This window comes from Oryza glaberrima, chromosome 3 (assembly GCF_000147395.1).
Source record: "Oryza glaberrima chromosome 3, OglaRS2, whole genome shotgun sequence".
Lineage (NCBI taxonomy): Eukaryota > Viridiplantae > Streptophyta > Magnoliopsida > Poales > Poaceae > Oryza > Oryza glaberrima.
The window spans coordinates 12,376,837-12,398,828 of NC_068328.1; the positions used below are offsets into that span (position 1 = coordinate 12,376,837).

Sequence of the window (21,992 nt, forward strand, 5' to 3'; positions counted from 1 at the left end):
CTCGCTGCTGGTGGGCTGGGCTTGGGAGGCTGGGCCGTCCTCCGCGCGGAGAGCGTGACGAACGTGGTGGGTGGGGTGCCGCGCGTGGACGACCGGGAACCCGCGGACGGACGGACGCTGGGCCGCCCTTCCCGTGTGCCGTCCGCGTGCGGATGCGGGCGTGTACGCCACGCTATAGCTGCAGCCGCCCAGCGGTTACGGCTTCCAAGTTCGAACAAGGGGCGGATCCCGGGGGAAATGTGTGCGTGCGTGCGTGCGTGTGTGTGCGCGGGGGGGGGGGGGGGGGGGGGGGGGGGGATGTGAGTTTACGTGAAAAAAGAAATGTATTCGACATAAACGATGAAATCTCGATAGAATTTTCTTTACCTTGTGTTTCTTCCATAGGTTATGTATTACGTGAAAATAAAAGGCATTACAATCAAACGGTGAAAACTTGATAGAATTTTCTAAGATTGTGTTTTGGAGCTTTCTTCTTCATTGCTTGGATGATGGTTGATGCCGGTGGACGCTACCGCCGAACCACCGGCTTATCGGTCAAGACCGATAGCCTCTGCCGGACCACCGGCTTAGGAGTTACGACAGGTGCTCGTCGGGGCTTGGAGGGAGGCATCGGTTGCTGCGGGCTCCGTCTCCATGTGGGGTGGTGGCCGCCAGTGGTCTTCTGGTCCATAGTGAATCCGCGGCGTGGTGGCGGCGCTGGTACGAGCCTTGGTTGACGGATCTACGCAGAGGTAAGAGGCCCTTGCAAGTGGTAGAATTATCTAAGATAAAATCGATTTCAATGTCCTAAATTAGACCAAAGGAATTCTGTCTGCTAGAATAATAAAAAACGCTTCGGAATTCATCTCATCCTTTATAATATAATGGTACTTTTCTTTGTTCAGCAATAACTTAATCTTGGAATAAAACACTCGTTATAACAATTAATAAACGAAAAGAGTTGGGTATTAGTTCATGAAGAATTATGTATGAATATGGATAAACGACGGGTCTTTTTTCCTCACAAGTAAGAAGAATGTTGTCTTAGATGGGGATGGTGGAGGTTAGGTAGAACTTAGTTTATATAGAGATGAAGGGGATCGGCTAGGCGTGGTGTTTAGCAGATCTACAAAGTGACAAGAAGCCCTTGCGAATACGCCTCGATCCTTTGTTCTCGAGTGAGAATGATGGCGCCTTCGATGGAGATGGAGATAAGGTATCTACAAATGAGTTTATATAGAGATGAAAAGGATCAGCTGGTCGATTGGATCTACATCAAATGGCTACCCAAAGAGATTAAATTTAGCATCAAATAAATGGGCATATGACATCCAAGAATGGCCGTCAACATTCATTTTATTTTCCAGCTCTACCGTTTCTCGAGAAAAAGTATGGTTGTGGAAATGATTGATGTTGGTTTCCAACCAATATCACACCTACATGTGGGCGGGTAGTGGTGTTGGCCACCAACAGTCTTTGGGTCCATGATGAACCCATGGGTGAGGCGGAGGTGCTATGACCACCGTCTTACTAGTTAAGACTAATAACCACCTTCGGACCAACAACTTATAGGTTACGGCCGGTGTTTGTTGAGCTTAGATAGAAGTGTTGGTTGTTGCGGTCTCCGTTTCCATATGAGGTGGTGGCCATTGACGATATTTTGGTCCACAATGAACCCGTTGCGTGGTGGAGGTTCTAGTAGGTGTTGTGGTCGACATATATGTGTGGTGGTAAGAGGCTCTTACTGGTGGACCTTATTTCCTCCTAAGTAAGAATAATGACGTCTTAGGTAGGGATGGTGGAGATTTGGTAGAAGTGTGTTCATATATAAATGAAGGGAATTGGTTAGGCGTCATGGTTAGGGATCTACACGGCAACGAGAGTACCTTGCAGGCAGGCCCACAGCCACTCCACGCGTGATCCCCCCTCCCTCGTCCGGATGGAGCAGCGTCCTCGACGACAACGACACCGCCCTCGATGTGGTGGTGGTGGTGGTGGTTCGAAGAATCAGAGTTGAGGTGGAGACGGGGGCTGAGGCGGAGTCAAGAGAGGCTTTAAAGACGCGAGGAGCAAAGAAGAGGAGATGAGATGGGGGCTGAGGCGAGGCGAGGCGAGAGAAAGAGAGAGAACAGTGACAGTGACTACGAGAGAGATTGGTGGTGGTCACATCACGCACATATGCCCTCGTGGGCCTCTCGCTCCTGGGATAGGCCGTCCGCGTGCAGAGCATGACGACATCGTGCCGCGCGTGCACGACCTCGAACCTGCAAATGGGCGTTGGCTGCGGCTGCCTTCCCATGTGCCGTCTACATGCGGATGCGGTCGTGGACACCATGCTAGTTGTTGCAGCCACCTGACGGTTATGGCTTCGAATAGGCGACGAATTCGAGGGCAAATGTGGGTTCAACACTTCCACGGGTTATCAGATATTTGGGTTTACTTGATAAAAATGTATTTGACACAAATGGTGAGATCTTGGCAAAAAAAAATTGACCTGTGTCTTGGGGCTTTCTTCTCCATCGCTTGGATGATGGTTGATGTCGGTAGCCATTGTCGCCGGACAACGGCTTACCGGTCAAGACCGATAACAGCTGCCGAACCACCAGCTTACGGGTTACGGCTAATGTTTGTTGAGACTTGTAGGGAGGCACTAGTTGTTGTGGGCTCCATTTCCCTATTGAGTTGTTGCCGCTGAAAGTCTTTGGTTCCATAATAAACCCACAATATAGTAGGCACTAGTAGGTGTCGTGTTCAACGGATCTGCAAGGTGGCGAGCTTTTGCGAGTGGTCCTTCTTTCCTCCCAAAGTACGAAGAATGGTGTCTTAGGTGGGGATGGTGGAGATTGGGTAGAAGTGAGTTTATATAGAGATGAAGGGGATTGGCTAGCCGTTGTGGTCAATGGATCTACACGATAATGAGAGGCTGTTGCAGGTGGGCCTCCTTTGCTCTCAAGTAAGAATAATGACGTCTTAGGTGGAGATGGTATAGATTAGGTCTAGAAGTGAATTTATATAGAAATGAAGGTGATCGGCAAGACGATTGGATCTACATCAAATGACTATCGAAAGAGATTAAATCTAGAATCAATTAAATGGACATATCTATCTAAAAATGCCCAACATCACTCATTTTACTTATAAAAACCCCTTAGCTTTCACATGGTGGTGGTTGGTCGAGTCCATGGTGACTCGACGATACGGAAAGGTGCAAGAACACCAGAGCCTCCATGTACGTGAGCAACCTTCACCCTCGATTCAAGGCCCCATAGATCGAAGCCCCTACCTAACTCCCTCCCTTGTGCCCTTTTTTTACCGATTGAACCATTTAGGAATGGTAACCATCAGAAATAGAAAACAAAAGGATAAACCATTGAAAACATAAATGGTAAAAAAAACAAAAATGTTTGTGTTGTACTACCAAACGTTTTCTTGGTTTATCATATTTTTTACATAGATTATTATGCTTCTAAATACTCCCAATAACCATGGCCCATGTCTCCATTTGGCTCGTAGGCCAACAGGCCATCAACTCTCATTCATGTTAAGTTCCACATGTGATTTTACATTCAATGTTTTCAACTTGAATTTCCATTCTTTGATCGATACAACATGTTCTACCCTAACAAATTTGTTTCTGGCATTTTTTCCATTTTCGGCTCTACCGCTTTCTGAGAAAAAAATGATAGAGGTTGTTTTTCAACCATTTTCAAGCCTACACGTGGAAGAGGGGTAGTGATGGTGGTTGCTGACGATCTTGGTCCATGATGAACCCACGGTGAGGTGGAAGGTTAGTGGTGGTGTCCGCTAGCGGTCTTTGGGTCTATAATGAACCCACAATGAGGTGGAGGTGATAGGATTGTGCGGTGATGAGAGGCCCTTGCAGGTGGGCCTCCTTTGCTCTCAAGTGAGAATGACAACGCCTTAGGTGGGGATGGCAAAGATTAAGTGTAGAAGTAAGTTTACACAGTGATGAAGGGAATCAACTAGGTGTCGTGATTAATGGATCTGCCTGAGAGGCACTTGCAGGTGGGCCTACTTGCCCTCAAGTGAGAATAACGATTCCTTGGGTGGTAATGGCGGAGATTAGGTCTAAAAGTGAGTTTGTATAGAGATGAAGAGGAATGGCTAGACGGTTGGATCTACACCAAATGACAATTGAAAGAGAATCAATTTGTTAGCAAATAAATGGACACACACCATCCAAAAGTGCCCAACAACATTTATTTTTTACTTCTAAAAGCCATGCATATGTGCCATCCAAAAGTGCCTTAAAAACATGCATTTTGCTTCTAAAAGCCAAGTGGCTTATCCCGTGGTGGTTCTTAGCATGGTTGCATTGTTGGTTCGGAGCAGAAGCGGTGGGTGGAGTTACACCTTTAAAGACAACACGTGGAGCAAAGAGAGAATGAGGCGGACGAGAGATAAGATGGAGAGAGAATGGTGATAACAAGCAAGAGAAAGAGGCTTGTGGTTAGGACAGACGGTCTTGTAGGTTGTTGGGCTACCATTGGGCCGATAACATCGTGGGTTGGGCCGGAAAAGGTGGTGGAGGTGATGCATGTGGGAGGTAACAGGGTTGTGTGGACAATGAATGGACATTGGCCTTTATTGGTGTTAACGGCAAAATTTGGCAATTTTTGTTAGTCAAGGATGAGTCAAAGATGGTATTCACGCCATAATTTTAGTTGATTCGGTTAGCAAGATTATCCACATTTTTGTAATGTACTTCCATGATAAGGAATATTTTTAAGTTTCTATTTCTATAGATAGAATTCTGGGCCAACGGAGTCATATTAAGATCGGGCTCAGATAAGTTTTTCTTTTAGTTTAGCTGATTAGAGTCGTGTCTGAATTGGAGTTGTATTAGTAGTTTCCTTAATTAGAGATAGAGTCCTTAGTTGATCCGATCGTAATAGAGTCGGACTTAGTATAACCTATGGGTATAAATATGTACACCCAAGGTCTTTATAAATTAACGACAGTTCAATATATAACTTTTGGCACATCGTCAACCCTAGTTTTACTTTCGACGAGTTCTTGTTTTCAAGTTTAGGCTGCATCAGTTTTGATCTCCCGCGAGAAAGTAAGTTCCATCAACTTCGCTTGTATCGGAGGAATTAATACTTTCTCAGTTAAGTCCGATATACTAGTTAAGCTTTGCTTGCATTGCCTATCGGATATATCATGTCTTTCTTTGATTGTTCATGCCATTATTATTAGGGTTTTTATATCAATCACTATCAAAAGTATCAATCAATTAGGTTAGATCTACCAAACTTGTTATTGATCTAGAACTATCTTGGTTAAGTCCAATCTTCTAGGTTACAATCTGTTAGTTAGATTTGTTCAAGTCAATAAATACTTGATATAGTTTAATCGAAATATTAGCTGATGAGTTATCTATTTATTATAAATTAATCTACTGTATCGAATAATGCATAAATTTTGCCATAATCGGTTAAGTTGTTATTTTTATTAGTTTCAATCTTATACTGTCTCGGTTAGGCCCGATCTATCAAGATTGTGATTAATAAATTTAGATTGCTAACAATTATAAGCTGGGATAGCCTATATTAGTTTGTCTACTTAATGAGTAATGATAGGTTTTAATTGATATTATGGTACATCAGCCTATATTTAGGGACAAATATAATTGTCAAAGTGCTTATTTTATCACTTTCAATATTATACTGCCTCGGTTGAGTCCGATCTATCAAGATTAATTGTAATAAAGTTAGAATATTTACAAGCATATATATATATATATATACACATATGTATACATATATACCTAGACTCCGGCCGATGTCATTTTAATCCTTCATTTTTTTTCATCCATTGGTTATAGCCGATCGATCCGAAATTCCATGGGCATTGGTTGGGCACTCAATACTATATCAGCCCTATGGCTGATCGGCCCCACGATCTAATCTTTTTTGTTTTTCTTATTAATTGCAGAATCAAACTAATTAGCACGCTCTGAACCCAATTTGATAGGACATGCACTATAGTAAAATAAATCTCTCAAGCCTTCATATGTGCGACGAATTTCACGTCAACAACTGCATGTCATCCGCATGTAGATGTGTATTCTATCCTAGTGCAACCGAGGATTATAGCTTCGAGCTGGGGGTGGGTTTCTCTACTAATGTAAAAGCGAAGTTGTCGTGTTGCAATTCCCTCCCAGAATGCACAACACCCACGTACGCGTGTGTAACTCTCGGATCGAATGCCTTATCCTCAATCACACTCTTAGCCCATCCCTAATTATATGGGCCTGGCCCGCTACAACATATGGTATGTTACTAGTAAGGGAAAAAGTGGGACAACTAGGTGTGTGCTTCCCACTTTCGCGGGTTATGTGTGATGCATTAAAAAAATGTATTTGACATAAACAATAGAGTATCGACATGATTTTCTAACCTCTTGATTGTGGGTCTTTCTTCTTCATTGCTTGCAAGATGGTTGATGTTGGTGGCCGCCTCCACCAGACCACCACCTTACCAATCAAGACTGATAGCCGCCATCAGACCATCGGACAAACAATGTGTGGGCTCCATTTCCGTTGGAAAAGTGGGAGAACCGGGTGTGTGCTCCACACTTCCGCAGGTTATGTGTGTTACATGAAAAAAATGTTTTGGACACAAATGGTAAAATCTCAATAGAATTTTCTAACCTCTTGATTGTGGGCTTCCTTCTTCATCGCACAGATGACGATTACTACTGGTGGCTGTTGCCGCCATACCACCAACTTGCTGGTCAAGAATGATAACCACCGCTAGACCACCAGCTTACATGTTACGCCTAGTGCTCGTCGGGGCTTGGAGGGAGGCATTGGTTGGTATGGGCCCCATTTTAGTAAACCTGCAGCATGATGGAGGCACTAGTAGGTGCCATGGTCGATGGATCCACACGACGATGGGAGGCTCTTGTAGGTGGGCCTTCTTTCCTCCCAAGTAAGAATAATGGCATCTTAGGTAGGGATGGTGGAGACTAGGTAGAAGTAAGTTTATATAGAGATGAACGGGATTGGCTAGGTGTTATGGTTAGCGAATGCACATGGCTATGAGAGTCCCTTTCATGTGGGCCTCCCTTTCTCTAAAATGAGAATAAGGTTGTCCTAGATGAGGATGGTGGAGATTAGGTCTAGAAGTGAGTTTATACAGAGATGAAGGGGATCGGCTTGACGGTTGGATCTATATCAAATGACTATTGAAAGATATTAAATTTAGTATCAAATAAATAAACATATGCCATCCAAAAATGTCCAACAACATTCATTTTATTTCCAAAATCCAAGCAATCTATCCCATAGCTTTGCAAGCCCTACTTTTGTACGGGGTGATGACTGGTCTTTGAGTCCATGATGGATCAACGATGTGGTGGAGGTGCAAGAACATCATAGCCTCCATGCACGTGAGCATCCACCACCCTCTACACGAGGCCTCCCACCTCAAAACCTCAACCCAACTCTGTCCCTTACGCACATGTTAAGATTGAAAAGCGCCGGTAAGTCTTCATTGAGTAGCTATTGCTCCCCCTTTTTTTCACCTATTGGACCTTAGGGAATGGTAACCGTAAAAAATGGAAAACATAAGGGTAAAACATTTGCAAATGGAAGTATTAAAAGACTCGTTAGCTTCCTCACTTGCAAGGCTTCTTTCCCTTGGACCATGTTAGTATCAATTACTGTGAACTTTGGAAGCTCGTGGTATCCATCCAAAGGAACATCTTGGTTCAGTTTTATGTCTGTATCAAAGCCTTTTTTCTTAGCATTAACACCATTGCCCATTTCATCAACCTCTAGCTTAAGACAAACAAGATCTGCTACTACTTTCTTGAGGACATCACTGGCAAAATCAAAATAATGAGTGCCTTTTGTAAGTTCACTTCTTGAAAACCTTTGAATACCAGCTGCAATGAATAGACAAGGCAATTCTTAGTGGTGCTGACATCATTTGGCTTCTCTGAGTGCCACCCTCTTGCAAGCAAACGAGGCCAGACAGCTTCCCCAAAAAGATCATTTGATCTTGTCTTGCTTCTTTTGAAATCACCCTTTAAGAATTCGATTATATCTCTTGAAGCAAGAAGGAACAATCTTTGCCTGCAGGTATGCCAGGCTGAATAGAAAGGACTTGGTTTGGTTTGGATGTGTCCAAAACAAAACCAATCAAATCATCCTTCCCTTTACCGATTGCAACCGCCTCAACAAAAGCTTCTATTCCAACAACAGATTTCAAATAAAAACAAAATCCATTAGCGATGTTTGGCCGTCGTTGAAAGATTTGAACATCTGCAACATGAAAAAGGCAATGAAACTTTCGATCACTAGGGTTTGGAGGAAGATGTTGGTTGCTATGGGCTTCATTGTCGCGTAGAGTGGTGACTGGTCTTCGAGTCCATGATAGGTTGCAGATGTTACGGAGATGTTAGGAGGTGTTGTGGTGAACGGGTCTATGTTACGATGAGAGGCCCTGGTGGGTGCGCCTCCTTTGCTCCCAAGGGAGAATACTGGTGTCCTAAAATGAAATTAGTTCTAGGAGGGAGTTTATATAGAGATCAAAGTTATCAGCTTGACGGTTGGATCTACATCAAATGGCTATCAAAAGTGAGTAAAATTTAGCAATTAATAAATGGGCACATACCGTCCATAAATACCCAACTTCATATAATTTATACTTCTAAAAGTTAAGTAGCTTACCATGTAGCTTTGTATCCCGCGACTCTTATACAAGACGGTGTCCAATTTTTAGGTATAATACGATGGAGGTCCAAGAGTATCACAACCACCATTCATTTTCTAAGCCTTGCCTAACTCAATGTTTAGTGACATATCTATAACAAATTTAAGTACCATATAATTCACACATATCTATTACGTTTGAGTCCGCGTATTTAATCGATGACATCTTTTTACAAAAGTTAATCAGCTTAGCAGAGTATATTTGATTTGTGATCATCCTTTATGTGTATCACGGAAACCTACGCTAGTGCTATATATATGTCACATACACAATTATTTTGTTTTGAGTTGGACTAGTCACACAAATTACCGTGCTTCATCAACGACACTTTAATACGCAAACTTAACACAAACCCCCTCGGCGACCGGCCGCCCACACGCATCTCCCAACCCGACCCGACCCAACCCAAGCCGGTCGAGTTCGCGTTCGCGTCGCACCGCGTCACGTGACGAACCCGATATCAAAACCCCCGCCGCGCCCGCTCCCGAACCAAAACCCTCGAACCCGACGAGTATCCCGACCACCCCTCTCTCTCTCTCTACTCTCCCTCCTCGCCGCGCCGCGCCGCCGCCGCCGCCGCCATGAGCGCGGGCTGGAGGACGCTGCTGCTGCGGATCGGCGACAGGTGCCCGGAGTACGGGGGCTCCGCCGACCACAAGGAGCACATCGTGAGCGCCCCCCCCCCCCCCGTTTCCCTCCCCTCCCCGCTCGTTTTGTTCTCTCCCCCCCGGGGGGGCCTCCCGCGCCCGAACCCTAGGTTTTCGGCGTCCGGATTTGGGGGGCGTGATTGCGTTGGTTCGTGCTTGAGTGGGCTTCGTTCCTGGTTGCCTGCGGTAGGGGGAGTGAGGCGGTAGTGGTGGAGCTGGGGAGCTCAAAACCCTAGCCACCTGTTAACAATTGCTGGGCGCTTGGGGTTTGGGTGTGTGGAGCGGAGCCGTGACGGTCTTGTCCGGATGATGGAGATGAGGAGAGTAGTAACAACAGGAAGGACAGAACGACGTGTTTTGATAATTTGTTCTGCATAATTTCTACCATTTGAATATTGGAAAATGTGTGTGTGTGTGTGTGTGTGTGTGTGTGTGTGTGTGTGTGTGTGTGTGTGTGTGTGTGTGTTTTAATGATGAAAACAGTTCAAGGTAGAGAGATCAAAATTGAACCCTGCTAAAGTACTTCACAGATGTAGTCACAAGGCAATGCACATTTGGAACACTGTAGTCTGTAAATGCACAGCAATCTTGATGTGCTTTAAGTGTTGTTATTACACTATGTTCCAGCTTCTAGTTGAAAAGGCTCTTTTTTTAGTGAAATTGTGGCGCTATGCATGGTAGCATGGAAGGTGATGCTGTAATGTGTTGATGCAATTCTGAACTTTTTACTCTTTTATATGCTATATGTGTTGATGGCATTTTTATTTGAGAACCAGTGCAACCAATGGACAAATATTCTAGTCAACTAATTTGACCTTGCTTACATTCATAAATCCTCTGAAGATTAGCTCAGAGCACAGCATCACCACCATCAACTCTTTTAAGTAGTATAAATTAATATTTTTATTTTATGATCCTTCTACACTTGTTTTGACCAAGCGTTTTCTTTGTAGGAAACTTGTTATGGTGTGCTTTGTCGAGAATACGAACACTCCAAAGATGCAATGTTTGAGGTCAGCACCCAATATTCTATCATGTGCCTTTTCACATAGTATTGTCTAAATTCACAATTAATTCGGTCTTTTGTTTTTATAGCAAGCTATATATTGTCTTAGTCCTATGAAGAAATATCGATGCCTAAAATTGGCATATTTCCAACTGCAGTCAGTTTCCCCTTCTAGAAAAAAAAACTATAGTCCATTGGCTAAGCCAATCTTAGTATTTCCTACTTTCTCAAATATAAGCATTTCTAGGATTCGAATTTTGTACACAATATAAGCATTCCTGTAGTACTACTTGTCCCATCAACCTCTCATTCAAAAGTTCCCCATCTTTATCCGCAACCACCCTCCCATTCCCAACCACCCCTCATTTATTTTCAAACCTTATTCCTTAATCTCTACTAAACAACCTACAAATACTTATATTTGGAATGGAGGTAGTATTTGTAAAGAATTCTAAAGCCAAGATGTCTATTTATCTTGTCAACTTTTCTGCAGTGAAGGCAGAAAATAAAGATATCAATGGAGAGATAGTATATCTTATATTCTGCATCTTGTGAATGAATTGATATGATACTAACTGAACATACTTTTTTTTGAGCAGTTTCTCCTCCAATGTGCAGATCAATTGCCTCACAAGATTCCTTTCTTTGGAGTATTGGTGTGCACCTACTTGAACCTTATAAAACTACATGCTATTTTATGGCCTTATAACTTGGTTATTGCTATTTGTGAGCATTTTATTTTTTTTGTCACAATATAATGATATGCTACTGTGCCCTCTTAATCCTTTGTTATCCCCAGAAGGTGAATGCACAACAAATTCAACCACTATTAGTGTAGTACTAAAAAAAAATCTAGTACTCATATGCCTTTTGAATTTATGAAGCCTTTGAAGTTTTTATTTTTCGAGAACAAGCCTTGAGAAGTTAGATTAGCTCTTAAAGGTGGTTGCAAGCCACAAACACACTGCATAATTGTGAGTGCTGATTAACATGATTGATGAAACTATTGTGTGAGAGGAATCCGAAGTTGACATACGCTTTGCTTCATATTTTGTTTTGCTCGGTCCTGTTATTTCTTGAGCTGTTGCATATGACTATGCTCTGTTCTTTTAAATATAGTTTTTTTTTCCTGAAGCTGTTATTGTTCATTATTCTGCCGCCTATGCGTGTTTGACTGTTCACTATGTATCCTCTATGGAACTTGGATTGTCAATTTCGTTCCAAACATTACCTATATCTTGTTTTAAGTTTATTTTTACACAATATTGGTGTAAGAACAAGACATGGCAATTTAGTTTTTATTATTTGACCTAGGCATTAAACTAAGTCCGTAAGATGGCTCTTTTTTTGTTTCTAATTTCAGATAGGTTTGATAAACTTGGAAAATGAAGATTTTTCCAAGGGTATTGTCGATACAACACATGCCAATTTACAGGTACATGTAGATGTTTTTCTTATGCCCCAGCAGTATTAGGTCTATGTAGATGTTTTTCTTTCGGTGCTGAATACTAAGTCGAAATCACATTATGGTTCTCCTTCTTAAAGATTATCTTAGGTTATAAATGATGTCTTAATTGCAGGATGCCTTGCATAATGAAAATCGTGACAGAATCAGGATATTGCTGCGATTTCTCTGTGGCCTGGTAAGTTTTGTATTTGGTTGATTTGATTTGATTTTGTTGTTGACATTATTGTGCTTGTTGCTTTCCTAATCTTAATTGGTGATGCCTGAAATGTGTCTAACTGACATACTATCATAGTGTTATGTTTCATACAAACAACACATCTTTGCGAATAATTGAATCTGTTTGTCAACATTCCCAAGTATGCAAGGCTATTAGTTCTTGTCTTTCAACCTTACTAACTTGAGCGCTTATGAATCATGCAACAGTGCATTTGCATGACACAACATAGCAAACTCACAGGCATTTATAACTAGTGATTCATAAAATTTGCATTTGGTTAGCATAATCTTTACTTTTGGTCTGCATTCTAAAAGTTAGTGCTAGGCGCCGGGTACCCATTCCGATTAGGCATTAGATGGTCAATCAGGCAGCTTACTATCCGTGGCGACTCTTGTGCTACTATTTTAGTGTTCATTTATCTAACTTCTCTGTCATATACTTGCTAATTGCTTTTAATTGACTAATTATGTTGGACCTAGGTGCCACCTAGGCGGTGTGCAGGCACCGACCCTGCCCGATCCTCTAGCACCTAGAGCCTTCTTGAGCCATGTTTTTAGTTCTGATTCTCCAAATTGCCACCTAGGACTGAGTTGACAAGTTATAAACTGTGAATGCTTTAGGTCTCCTCTCCAAAAGAGCAGAGTGACTTCTTTCTACACTCTTCAATTCTTCATATCTCGTGACAAACATTTTCTTTAATTGCACACTATATGGATATGATTGAGCTGTTTGTGGTGCAACATAGTTTTGTTTTTTCTTTTCTCCATTCTTTTCATAACTATTTAATGTTTGCCTTGTAGATGTGCAGCAAAGTTGTCCTGCCAAATTCTATTATTGAAACATTTGAGGCACTATTATCATCTGCTGCAACAATATTAGATGAGGAAACCGGAAATCCTTCGTGGCAACCACGTGCTGATTTCTATGTTTATTGTATCTTGGCTTCCCTTCCATGGGGTGGCTCAGAATTGTTTGAGGTAACTTGAACTGCTGTTCTTTACTGCTGATGTGAACATATGCAGTTCAGCATGACTGTATCACTGTATCTAAATTAGTTGTGCATGTGAATACTATTTCATGTACATAACTGTTTTATCATTTTTCTTAGTTTTATTTCCTATATGAGCAGCTAGAGGGAAAGCTGAAGCGTCAACAATTTTTTGAAACATGTGAAACTATATGAAAATACAATACATTTCCACTTTAGGAGCACCCGTTGTTCAATTATTCTTTTACCTTGGGATCCATGACATGCTACCTTCGTTTTTGAAGCCATTTTGAAATTGTATACTAGAAAATTCTGCAGATAATCCAGTGGTATAATACACTAATGATATGTAACATGCAGCAAGTTCCAGATGAATTTGAGAGAGTTCTGGTTGGTATACAGTCTTATATAAGCATTAGAAGGCATTTTGATGATATTGCTTTCTCAGTCTTTGAAACAGATGAAGGCAACTCTCCCAACAAAAAGGTGAACATACACTGTTTCTCCTTATCAACTCAGACTCCACTAGTGATATCTAGATCAATGTTTTTAAAGTTAGTCCTTGTAGGATTTCATCGAAGATTTATGGGAGCGTATTCAAGTTCTTTCTCGCAATGGGTGGAAGGTTAAGAGTGGTATGTGATAGTCCATATGATTTCTTAATGAACAAATGTTGTTGACCTTCAGTTGCAATTGCATATGATATGTGACAATTATACAGAGTTATATCATAATATGTTTCAAAAACCCTATATGCATCCAATAGTTACATTCAGAACACCTTTTTCTTATATTAAATTGGGCTGGTGGTATTCCAAAATCTTAGACATGCTTGTGTCTAATTGGTTTCTGCACTCTATTTTACTTCCTTGGCAGTTCCAAAACCTCACCTGTCGTTTGAAGCTCAGCTGGTAGCTGGAGTTTCTCACCGTTTCTCCCCAATTAGTTGCCCCCCACCTACTATCTCGCAATCATCTTCTGAAATAGTAAAAGGTCAAGAAAAGCATGAAGCTGATCTGAAGTATCCTCAAAGGCTTCGTAGGCTTCACATATTTCCAACAAATAAAGCTGAGGTAATGTGCAAATTTTCTTCTGTTCATGATATCAGTGCAACTTTTCATGTTTTTGATTATCACGTTTTCAAGTTTATACCACTTTGTTATACACTACAAAGTCATTTTGTTATATAACTCTTCTTTAAATAATACATTGCAATATTTCACTCTGAGTTTGCTCAATTTGTTGCCAGCTGTGTTCCTATATGCTTCATGCTGTCCCAGTATGTACAACCCAGAGTCTAAAATTAAATTTTATTTCATAAAGACGCAATTACACAGATACTGTTATTAGATAGAAGCAAATAATATCTGAACATTGGACCAATATGTTCCTTAATACCTGACTTTGTGTGAAATGGAATTAAAATAATCTGTTACTGTTAATGAGTCGAATATTATTAATTAATTCCTTGTAGCTGTTCCATTTGTCAGACAAAAATAGTCACACAGGCAGACATCTCTTGTCGTATATGACTAGTCATGTGAAAATGGTATGATTAGATTTGTCCTGGAAAATATTTTTATATTATATAATGATTGAACGAACAGCTGCTAACACATTCATATAACAAGTAGCGGTCAAAGTTGAATCTTGAATACCAAGGTGATGTCAAACATGTCATATTAATTGCATGCAGTTACACCAGAAACTACTGTGCACATCAGCTTCAGTAACAGTAACAATTCCATCATTTCTTGGTTTGATTCATTTCTCATATGTACTTTTTGCAACTAATGTACTGTATCAATATGTATGACAACTGTATTCCATGTCCTTTATGTCTAACCATCTAGTTTTGGCTGCAGAACATGCAACCTGTAGATCGTTTTGTTGTTGAAGAATGCATATTGGATGTGCTACTTTTCTTCAATGGATGGTCAGTAGTTCAATTTTTCCAAGATTATCAACACCTTTATATTTTTCACAGTAGTTGAGACTGGAGGGTATCACCTACATACCTGCTAATATTTCATGGAAGGCATAGTTGACCATCAAGTCACAAGATTTGCTTGTCAGTCTTTATGCTAAACATGCACTACCATATTCTTATTGCTCTTGTGTCTTGCTTCTCTTACAAACAAAAATTGGTCATATTTAGCCCCCATACTTTTGTCTTATTGTCTATTGCTATGTTTTGCTCGGATGTAGCCAGTGAGGAGTTTTAACTTGGTTTTACCTAACAAGACTTACTCTTCTCAAAATAAGTTGTGGAGAGCCTATGCTTTAAGATTTGGAGTTTCTTCTTCTTCTTTCCTTTTTGGTGCTGGCACCGTTTTGGTTCTGATCATACTTGCATTATTACACTACCTCCGTTCTCAAAATGATGTCATTTTGGACACATTGACATACTACCTCCGTCCCAAAAAACTTGACGTTCTACCGCCTAGCCGGTGTCCCAAAAAACAAGTCATTTTGGATATTTAATCAGAGAAAGTGGGGCCCATGTTTCTGTTTTTTTTTTCTTCCGGTCGATGGAATCCTCGCGTAACAGCACAGAAACCTTATCCTCTCGCCGTCTCGCGTCCTGAAACCTTATCTCTTCTGTTCTCTCACCTCCTCTGTCGCTCCTCATCCTCCTCACCTGTCCTCTCCTCTGCACTACCGGCGTTGGTGACGGTGAGGCGGGCACGCGCCGAGTCGCGGCTACGGAGGTCGCGGCGCAGCCGGTACGCATCGATTCGCCGGCCGGTGTAGCGGCTGTGGAGGTCACGGCGCAGCGAGCACGCGCTGAGTCGCTGGTCGTATACGGAGCCGCAGGCGCGCTGAGTCGACGGGTATCACGGCTGCGGAGGTCACGGCGCGGCCCGCACCCGCCGAGTCACCGGTCGTCGCGGCTGCGGAGGTCACGGCATGGCGGGCACACACCGAGTCGTCGCCGGTCATGGCGCGGCGGCCAGGGCCGGACGCATGTGTAGGGTGGCGGAAACGGACCTTCACTCACCGCAGGCAACTGGAGGAAGGCGAAGAGGATGCAGGCGGCATGGTGATGGGGGCTCAGCGTCGAATCAAATCCTAGGGACAATTTGGTCATTTTACCCTGATACTAATTTTGGCTGTCAACCTTAAAACGTCAACTTTTTTGGGACGGAGGAAGTAGTCTCTAATGCAAATGTTCTATCATTACTTTCTCAAACTATATATTTATAAAAAAATATTAACAATATAACTACATGAAAGAGTTTTTCATGACAAATCTACTAATGTAATTTTTCATATTTTAAATCCTAATAATTTTTCATATTTTAAGTCATAATCTACTAATACACGAACTAGCATCTATTAATGATTTAAGATTTTGAGGTTTGATTGCACGCATTCTAGGACTTCATCTTTTCAAGTTTCAAGAACGGAGGTAGTACTATATCTTTATATATTGAGCATTCTTGCGAGAGCTTTATTGGTAGCAAAAGATATCAGCAAATTGTTTTGACACGATTTAATGTTTGCCTACTGATTAGTGAAATTTCAACTTGTTTACTGATTCTATCTTTGTTATGTTTTTCTTTGAAAGACAGTCGCAAAGAATGTGCATTTTATCTGGTCAGCTTACCTGTGCCTTTCCGTTATGAATACCTGATGGCTGAGACCATATTTTCACAGGTACTTTTTAATCTTCAGTGTTTGATTTTTGATTTTAGTTGATTTAGTAGGGTAGTTTGTATAGAGAACTTCACTATGAAAAACAACCCTTCATGCAACGCATTCTAACCAGCTTCAATGTGACATAGTTTTGGTTTAAAAACCCAAAAAATCTTGGACTAAGTTATATTCCACTCTATGCAAACTGGCTCAAATCAGTATATGCGCATAGCTAGGATACTACCTGCTAACGGTATTTATGCATGTTGCACATTAACTAGTCAAGAAAAGCATATGTTTTTGTGTGTTTAATCATGTATTATATTGATATTTTGCAGCTACTGTTATTGCCGAATCCCCCTTTCAGGCCAATTTACTATACCTTGGTTATTATTGACCTTTGCAAGGTACTATTTTCATGCTTTTGATCTTGTGAGCTAACACTGTTTGTTGTGACTGCGTTACTGTGTGATACCAATATATTGTTGAGACTAATATGCCCCCCTTAGCAATATATTGTCTAGATCATGGCTGTTTTGATGGTTTACTCAACTTGCCAAACTTCTATGCCACAAGTGTGGCTTGCCACAGTTTTTGTGGTGCCAAAAAAGCTAGCTACACTTGTGGCAAATTTTGGCTTGCAAGTGAGTCTGACTTGTGGGGCATAAGAATAGTGAAGTGTGGCACACCATAACTTTGGCTTGCAACCAAACGCTTGCCTCAAAAAGTCAAACTTCCCTAACTTGAGTTGACAGTTTGGCAATGAATCAAACACCACCTATTGTTTCATTTTGGTAAACAACCAGCTTCTGTGAAAAAATGTTAGTAGCATTGTGTTGTACATCTCTGAACTATATTCAAGAACAGCTGTTGATACAAAAATGTAGCATATTGGCCTAATGTAAGATTGTTTTGGTGAGCTGAGGTTATCAGAAAAAAACAATCAGTTCTCTGTACTGTTGCAAAGCTAATTCGACCTATATTGATCTTTCATGAACTTCTGGATACGGGGAACGCATGCTGCCGTTTTTTTTTTAACTTCTGGGTATTCAATTAAAAACATTCTTTGGGTATTCAATTATGCTTTTAATGCATAAGTACAACGCCCAAAGAATAATTCAGCTTCTGGCACTTTTAGCATTCTTTGGGATGATACACTGAGTTAATTGTCTAAATTCCAGGCATTGCCAGGTGCATTTCCTTCAGTTGTGGTAGGAGCTGTACATGCTCTTTTTGACAGAATTAGCAACATGGATATGGAGTGCCGCACCCGACTTATCCTATGGTTTTCACATCACTTGTAAGTTGATTGTTCTACTGTTTACTGTCTGACCTGCTATACATATTTTTTCTGTTGTTTACTATCTATACGTCTTTTTTCTTGGGAATTTCTTGTGGACCATTACATGAGATATTCCAAAACCTTTAAAAAAATCGTCGCCTTCTTTCTCATATCACCCTCAAGACAAACTTCAAGTCTTATTGCTGCCAAATTGTGATCGATATTGTTCTGCTTTGGCAGGTCAAATTTTCAGTTCATTTGGCCTTGGCAGGAGTGGGCTTACGTCAAGGACCTTCCAAAATGGGCTCCACAGCGTGTTTTTGTCCAAGAAGTATTAGAAAGGGAAATTCGCTTGTCCTACTTTGACAAAATTAAGCAGGTTAGTGATATGCAAGGAAGCATATTCCTTCTCACTGTTTCTACTGATGGACCAACAGTCATTTGAATTGGATCTTGTCTCTTATTTCTTTCCCAGAGCATAGAGGATGCTGTTGAATTGGAAGAACTGTTACCCCCAAAAGCTGGGCCTAACTTCAGATATCATAGTGATGAAGGCAAAGAAAGCACTGATGGCCACAGACTCTCCAAGGAACTTGTTGCCATGGTTAGAGGAAGGAAGACACAAGGTGATATTATTTCATGGGTAGACGAAAAAATAATTCCTGTAAATGGTGCCAAATTTGCACTTGATGTAGTTAGCCAGACACTTCTGGACATTGGCTCAAAAAGTTTCACCCATCTTATCACTGTTTTGGAGAGATATGGTCAAATAATATCAAAGCTGTGCCCGAATGAAGAAATGCAGTTATTGTTGATGGATGAAGTCAGTGCTTATTGGAAGAACAGTACCCAGATGATTGCCATAGCTATTGATAGGATGATGGGTTATCGCCTACTTTCCAATCTGGCTATAGTCAAATGGGTTTTTTCTCCTGCTAATGTTGATCAATTTCATGTTTCAGATCGTCCATGGGAGGTACATCCTTTATCCTCATCGAATAACCAAACCTATTCTGCATTTAAAACAAACCTATACTGCTTGTGAGTGATGGCGCACTGTAGGAGCTTTCTGCTTTCAGTGCTTTGTGCATGCATGTTTAGTTACTTTTATTGAATGGTGATATACTCAAGCCATCTAGAACTGCCAAGACAATCCTTCATTAATTTTCTGTATTATAATATAGCTCCATATTTTAATTAAATCTTTCTGATCTACATTCCCTTATGCAGATTCTTAGAAATGCTGTTAGTAAAACATACAATCGGATTTTTGACCTCCGGAAAGAAATTCAGACACTCAGGAAAGGTCTTCAAGCTGCTAAAGAGGCCAGTGAAAAGGCCGCCAGAGAGTTGGAGGAGGCTAAATCTATTATTGAGATTGTAGATGGCCAACCTGTGCCATCTGAAAATCCAGGAAGGCTAAGACGACTTCAAGCGCGTGCTGACAAAGCGAAAGAAGGAGAAGTAACCACTGAAGAATCTTTAGAAGCAAAGGAGGCCCTCCTTGCTCGAGGGCTTGAAGAAAGCAAGGTGCTCCGTTGCTTTTATTATCACCTTAATTTTGTACTGTTGCTTGGTACTTTGCCCCCATAATAATAGAGTTGAGCATCCTTTCTTCATGTGGTTTTGCAGGAATTGCTTAGGTTACTATTCAAGAGCTTTGTTGAAGTGCTAACTGAACGTTTGCCACCTATTTCTGCTGATGGAGATGTTCCTAATTTACGTGCTGGAGACCCGAATGTAAATTCTTCAGCCCGTGACCCTGAAGCAACAACCATGGAAATAGACAATGAAAATGGAGGAGATAACGATAGGTCAGTTTATTATTTTGTTTGCAATGCTATTACTAGGATAACTACTTTTACAGGATGGACAACTATTTTTCATGGGCGGTTCATTCTGAAACGAGCTTTTTGTGGAAAGCTTGCATGAACTCTAGTAGACTAGGATTTTGTATTAGTCCTGCATATATCTATAAGAGTAATTTACTCTTAAAATGTAGAAAAAAAATTCAGTAGAGATTGCTAGATACCAGTCAAGACAAACAGGTTCTTGGATGGATTAATATCAGCTGACCATGATTTAATTGCAGTATTCACCTATGTCTTGAAGTGCCAGGAACCCATATTTACTGTTCAGTATAAATATGTTCGTGCCTGCATTAGGGGCTTGGCTGTCATTATTCGGCTGCTAACTTGTCTTCATGCTTTAGCAGTCAGCTGAATGGTCAAAACAAGAAAATCAGTCACAATGTTGGAGAGCTTGAGCAATGGTGTCTCTGCACATTGGGCTATCTCAAGTCGTTTTCTCGTCAATATGCTACTGAGGTGAGGACCTGTGGGGAGTTAGAGTTATCATGCTTTAATATGGATACCTGTTAGATCAAATTCCTTTTTATAAATGATTAGGCCAAACTGGATTTCTCCAGTGTAGTTAAACTATCTGTCTGACAATTTCTGTATACTCTCTTTGATTCCAAATGTAAATCATTTTATACTTGTGCACCGTAGTTAAGAAAAAAGCTCATATGATTCTGTTACCCTTAATTTACACTGTTCTGGAAAAAAGAATAGTCATTTATTTGTGAGAGGTGTAGTAGTATTTATTTTTTTCAAGGGCAAACATGAAAGAAAAGAAACAAATGGCCTAGAAGTTCCAAACAGCTTACAGTCAGGAGAAAGTTGAGAAGCCTAATGTGTTAGCATTTGAAATATCCAGGCTACGGTGTACTAGAGCCAAATATCACAGGCTGCATGTTAAAATTGTTTTATTATTACAAAAGAACTCAAGGTCTTAGTAAATGACTGATTTTTCTGCAGTACGTTTTAAGTAGTTTTCTTTTCCATGGCCTCCATAGCTTCTACTAATTGGATATTACACATATTTTGTAGATCTGGTCCCATATTGCCATGTTGGATCAGGAGATTTTCGTTGGGAATATTCACCCTCTTATCCGGAAAGCTGCTTTCTCCGGTTTGTGCAGACCTACCAGTGAAGGGTCTCACCTTTGATTTTGACCCTTCCAGTGAGTTGGAGTTTACCTGTATTATACGCGACAAATTTTTCATCATGCTTCACTAACTGGACATGCCCAAAAGTACTCTGATGTGTACTCAGGAACTCCATCGATTCTCCTGTAATCCTGGCCCCGAGGAACACCCCAAGAAAGCACTGTAACGACTTTAGGTGATTAAATTATCAGTTAGGTTTATTTGAATTGTAGTGGACTAATTTTCTTGGGTGAGTAATTGCTATGGTCTAGCTTTCTTAATTCCCTCTGCCTGTGTTAGGACAACGCCGTGTTTATTGATAAGCTGATCTGAAGCCGTCATTACTTTACATGTTGAGCTGTCGCATTGGTGGGTTTGTTACTTGGTCCAAATTCCAATGGAACTTGCTTGCAACACTGGTCCTTGCAACGTCTTCTGAGCTTCTACTGAGCATGCACTGTCAAAGCTGTTTTTTTACCTGCCATGGAGTCTGGAGCTGCCATAACGAAAATCTTGGTAATGCTATGCTTTGTACACTAGCGACTATTTTATCTCTGGGTTAGGGTAGATCGGAAAAAGGATCACGAGCTAGGTCCAAGAGGGGTCTCTTCACGCTTTCCTGTCTTTAATTTGTTGTTTCTATGCAATTGCAAAGAATCATTACGGAGTAAAACGGAAGATTCTGTGCCACAAACAAAACAGCATAGCTACTACAACTGGAATGGGACGTTTACCAACTGAAGCCGAACTATACTTCTTGTTTATCCCTAGGATGCAACGGAATATTTTTATTCACTAATCAGGTGGATGAAAATTAAGGCGCTTGATTTGAAAAATAGACAGATGAATCATCCAGCGAAAAATGGACGGTTTTTTTAGGGTGCCGAAGTCACCAATTAGTGTGTTAAACAAGGGCAACAAAACGAATGTTTCGGATAATGATTATACTCATTTGATCGGGCACATAATTAGTGCGTAAAATATTTACGCGGCAAAGCGTACTCAGCCTAATCCTTACATATCATAATCCAT

General features: G+C 41.0%; 1 protein-coding gene across 1 annotated transcript; it reads left to right on the forward strand.

Annotated features, from left to right (window-relative positions):
* Positions 1 to 9,232: 9,232 nt before the first annotated feature.
* LOC127767141 (nuclear cap-binding protein subunit 1) lies at positions 9,233 to 21,309 on the forward strand. Its single transcript, XM_052292370.1, is given in 21 exon segments — positions 9,233 to 9,391; positions 10,324 to 10,383; positions 10,976 to 11,032; positions 11,740 to 11,811; positions 11,957 to 12,019; positions 12,862 to 13,038; positions 13,410 to 13,535; positions 13,618 to 13,684; positions 13,926 to 14,122; positions 14,915 to 14,985; positions 16,625 to 16,709; positions 17,027 to 17,095; positions 17,870 to 17,988; positions 18,211 to 18,349; positions 18,446 to 18,946; positions 19,201 to 19,500; positions 19,603 to 19,784; positions 20,186 to 20,297; positions 20,862 to 20,936; positions 20,938 to 21,040; positions 21,043 to 21,309. Coding segments are annotated over 21 exon segments (2,730 nt in total). The 5' UTR covers positions 9,233 to 9,304; the 3' UTR covers positions 21,111 to 21,309.
* Positions 21,310 to 21,992: the final 683 nt, after the last annotated feature.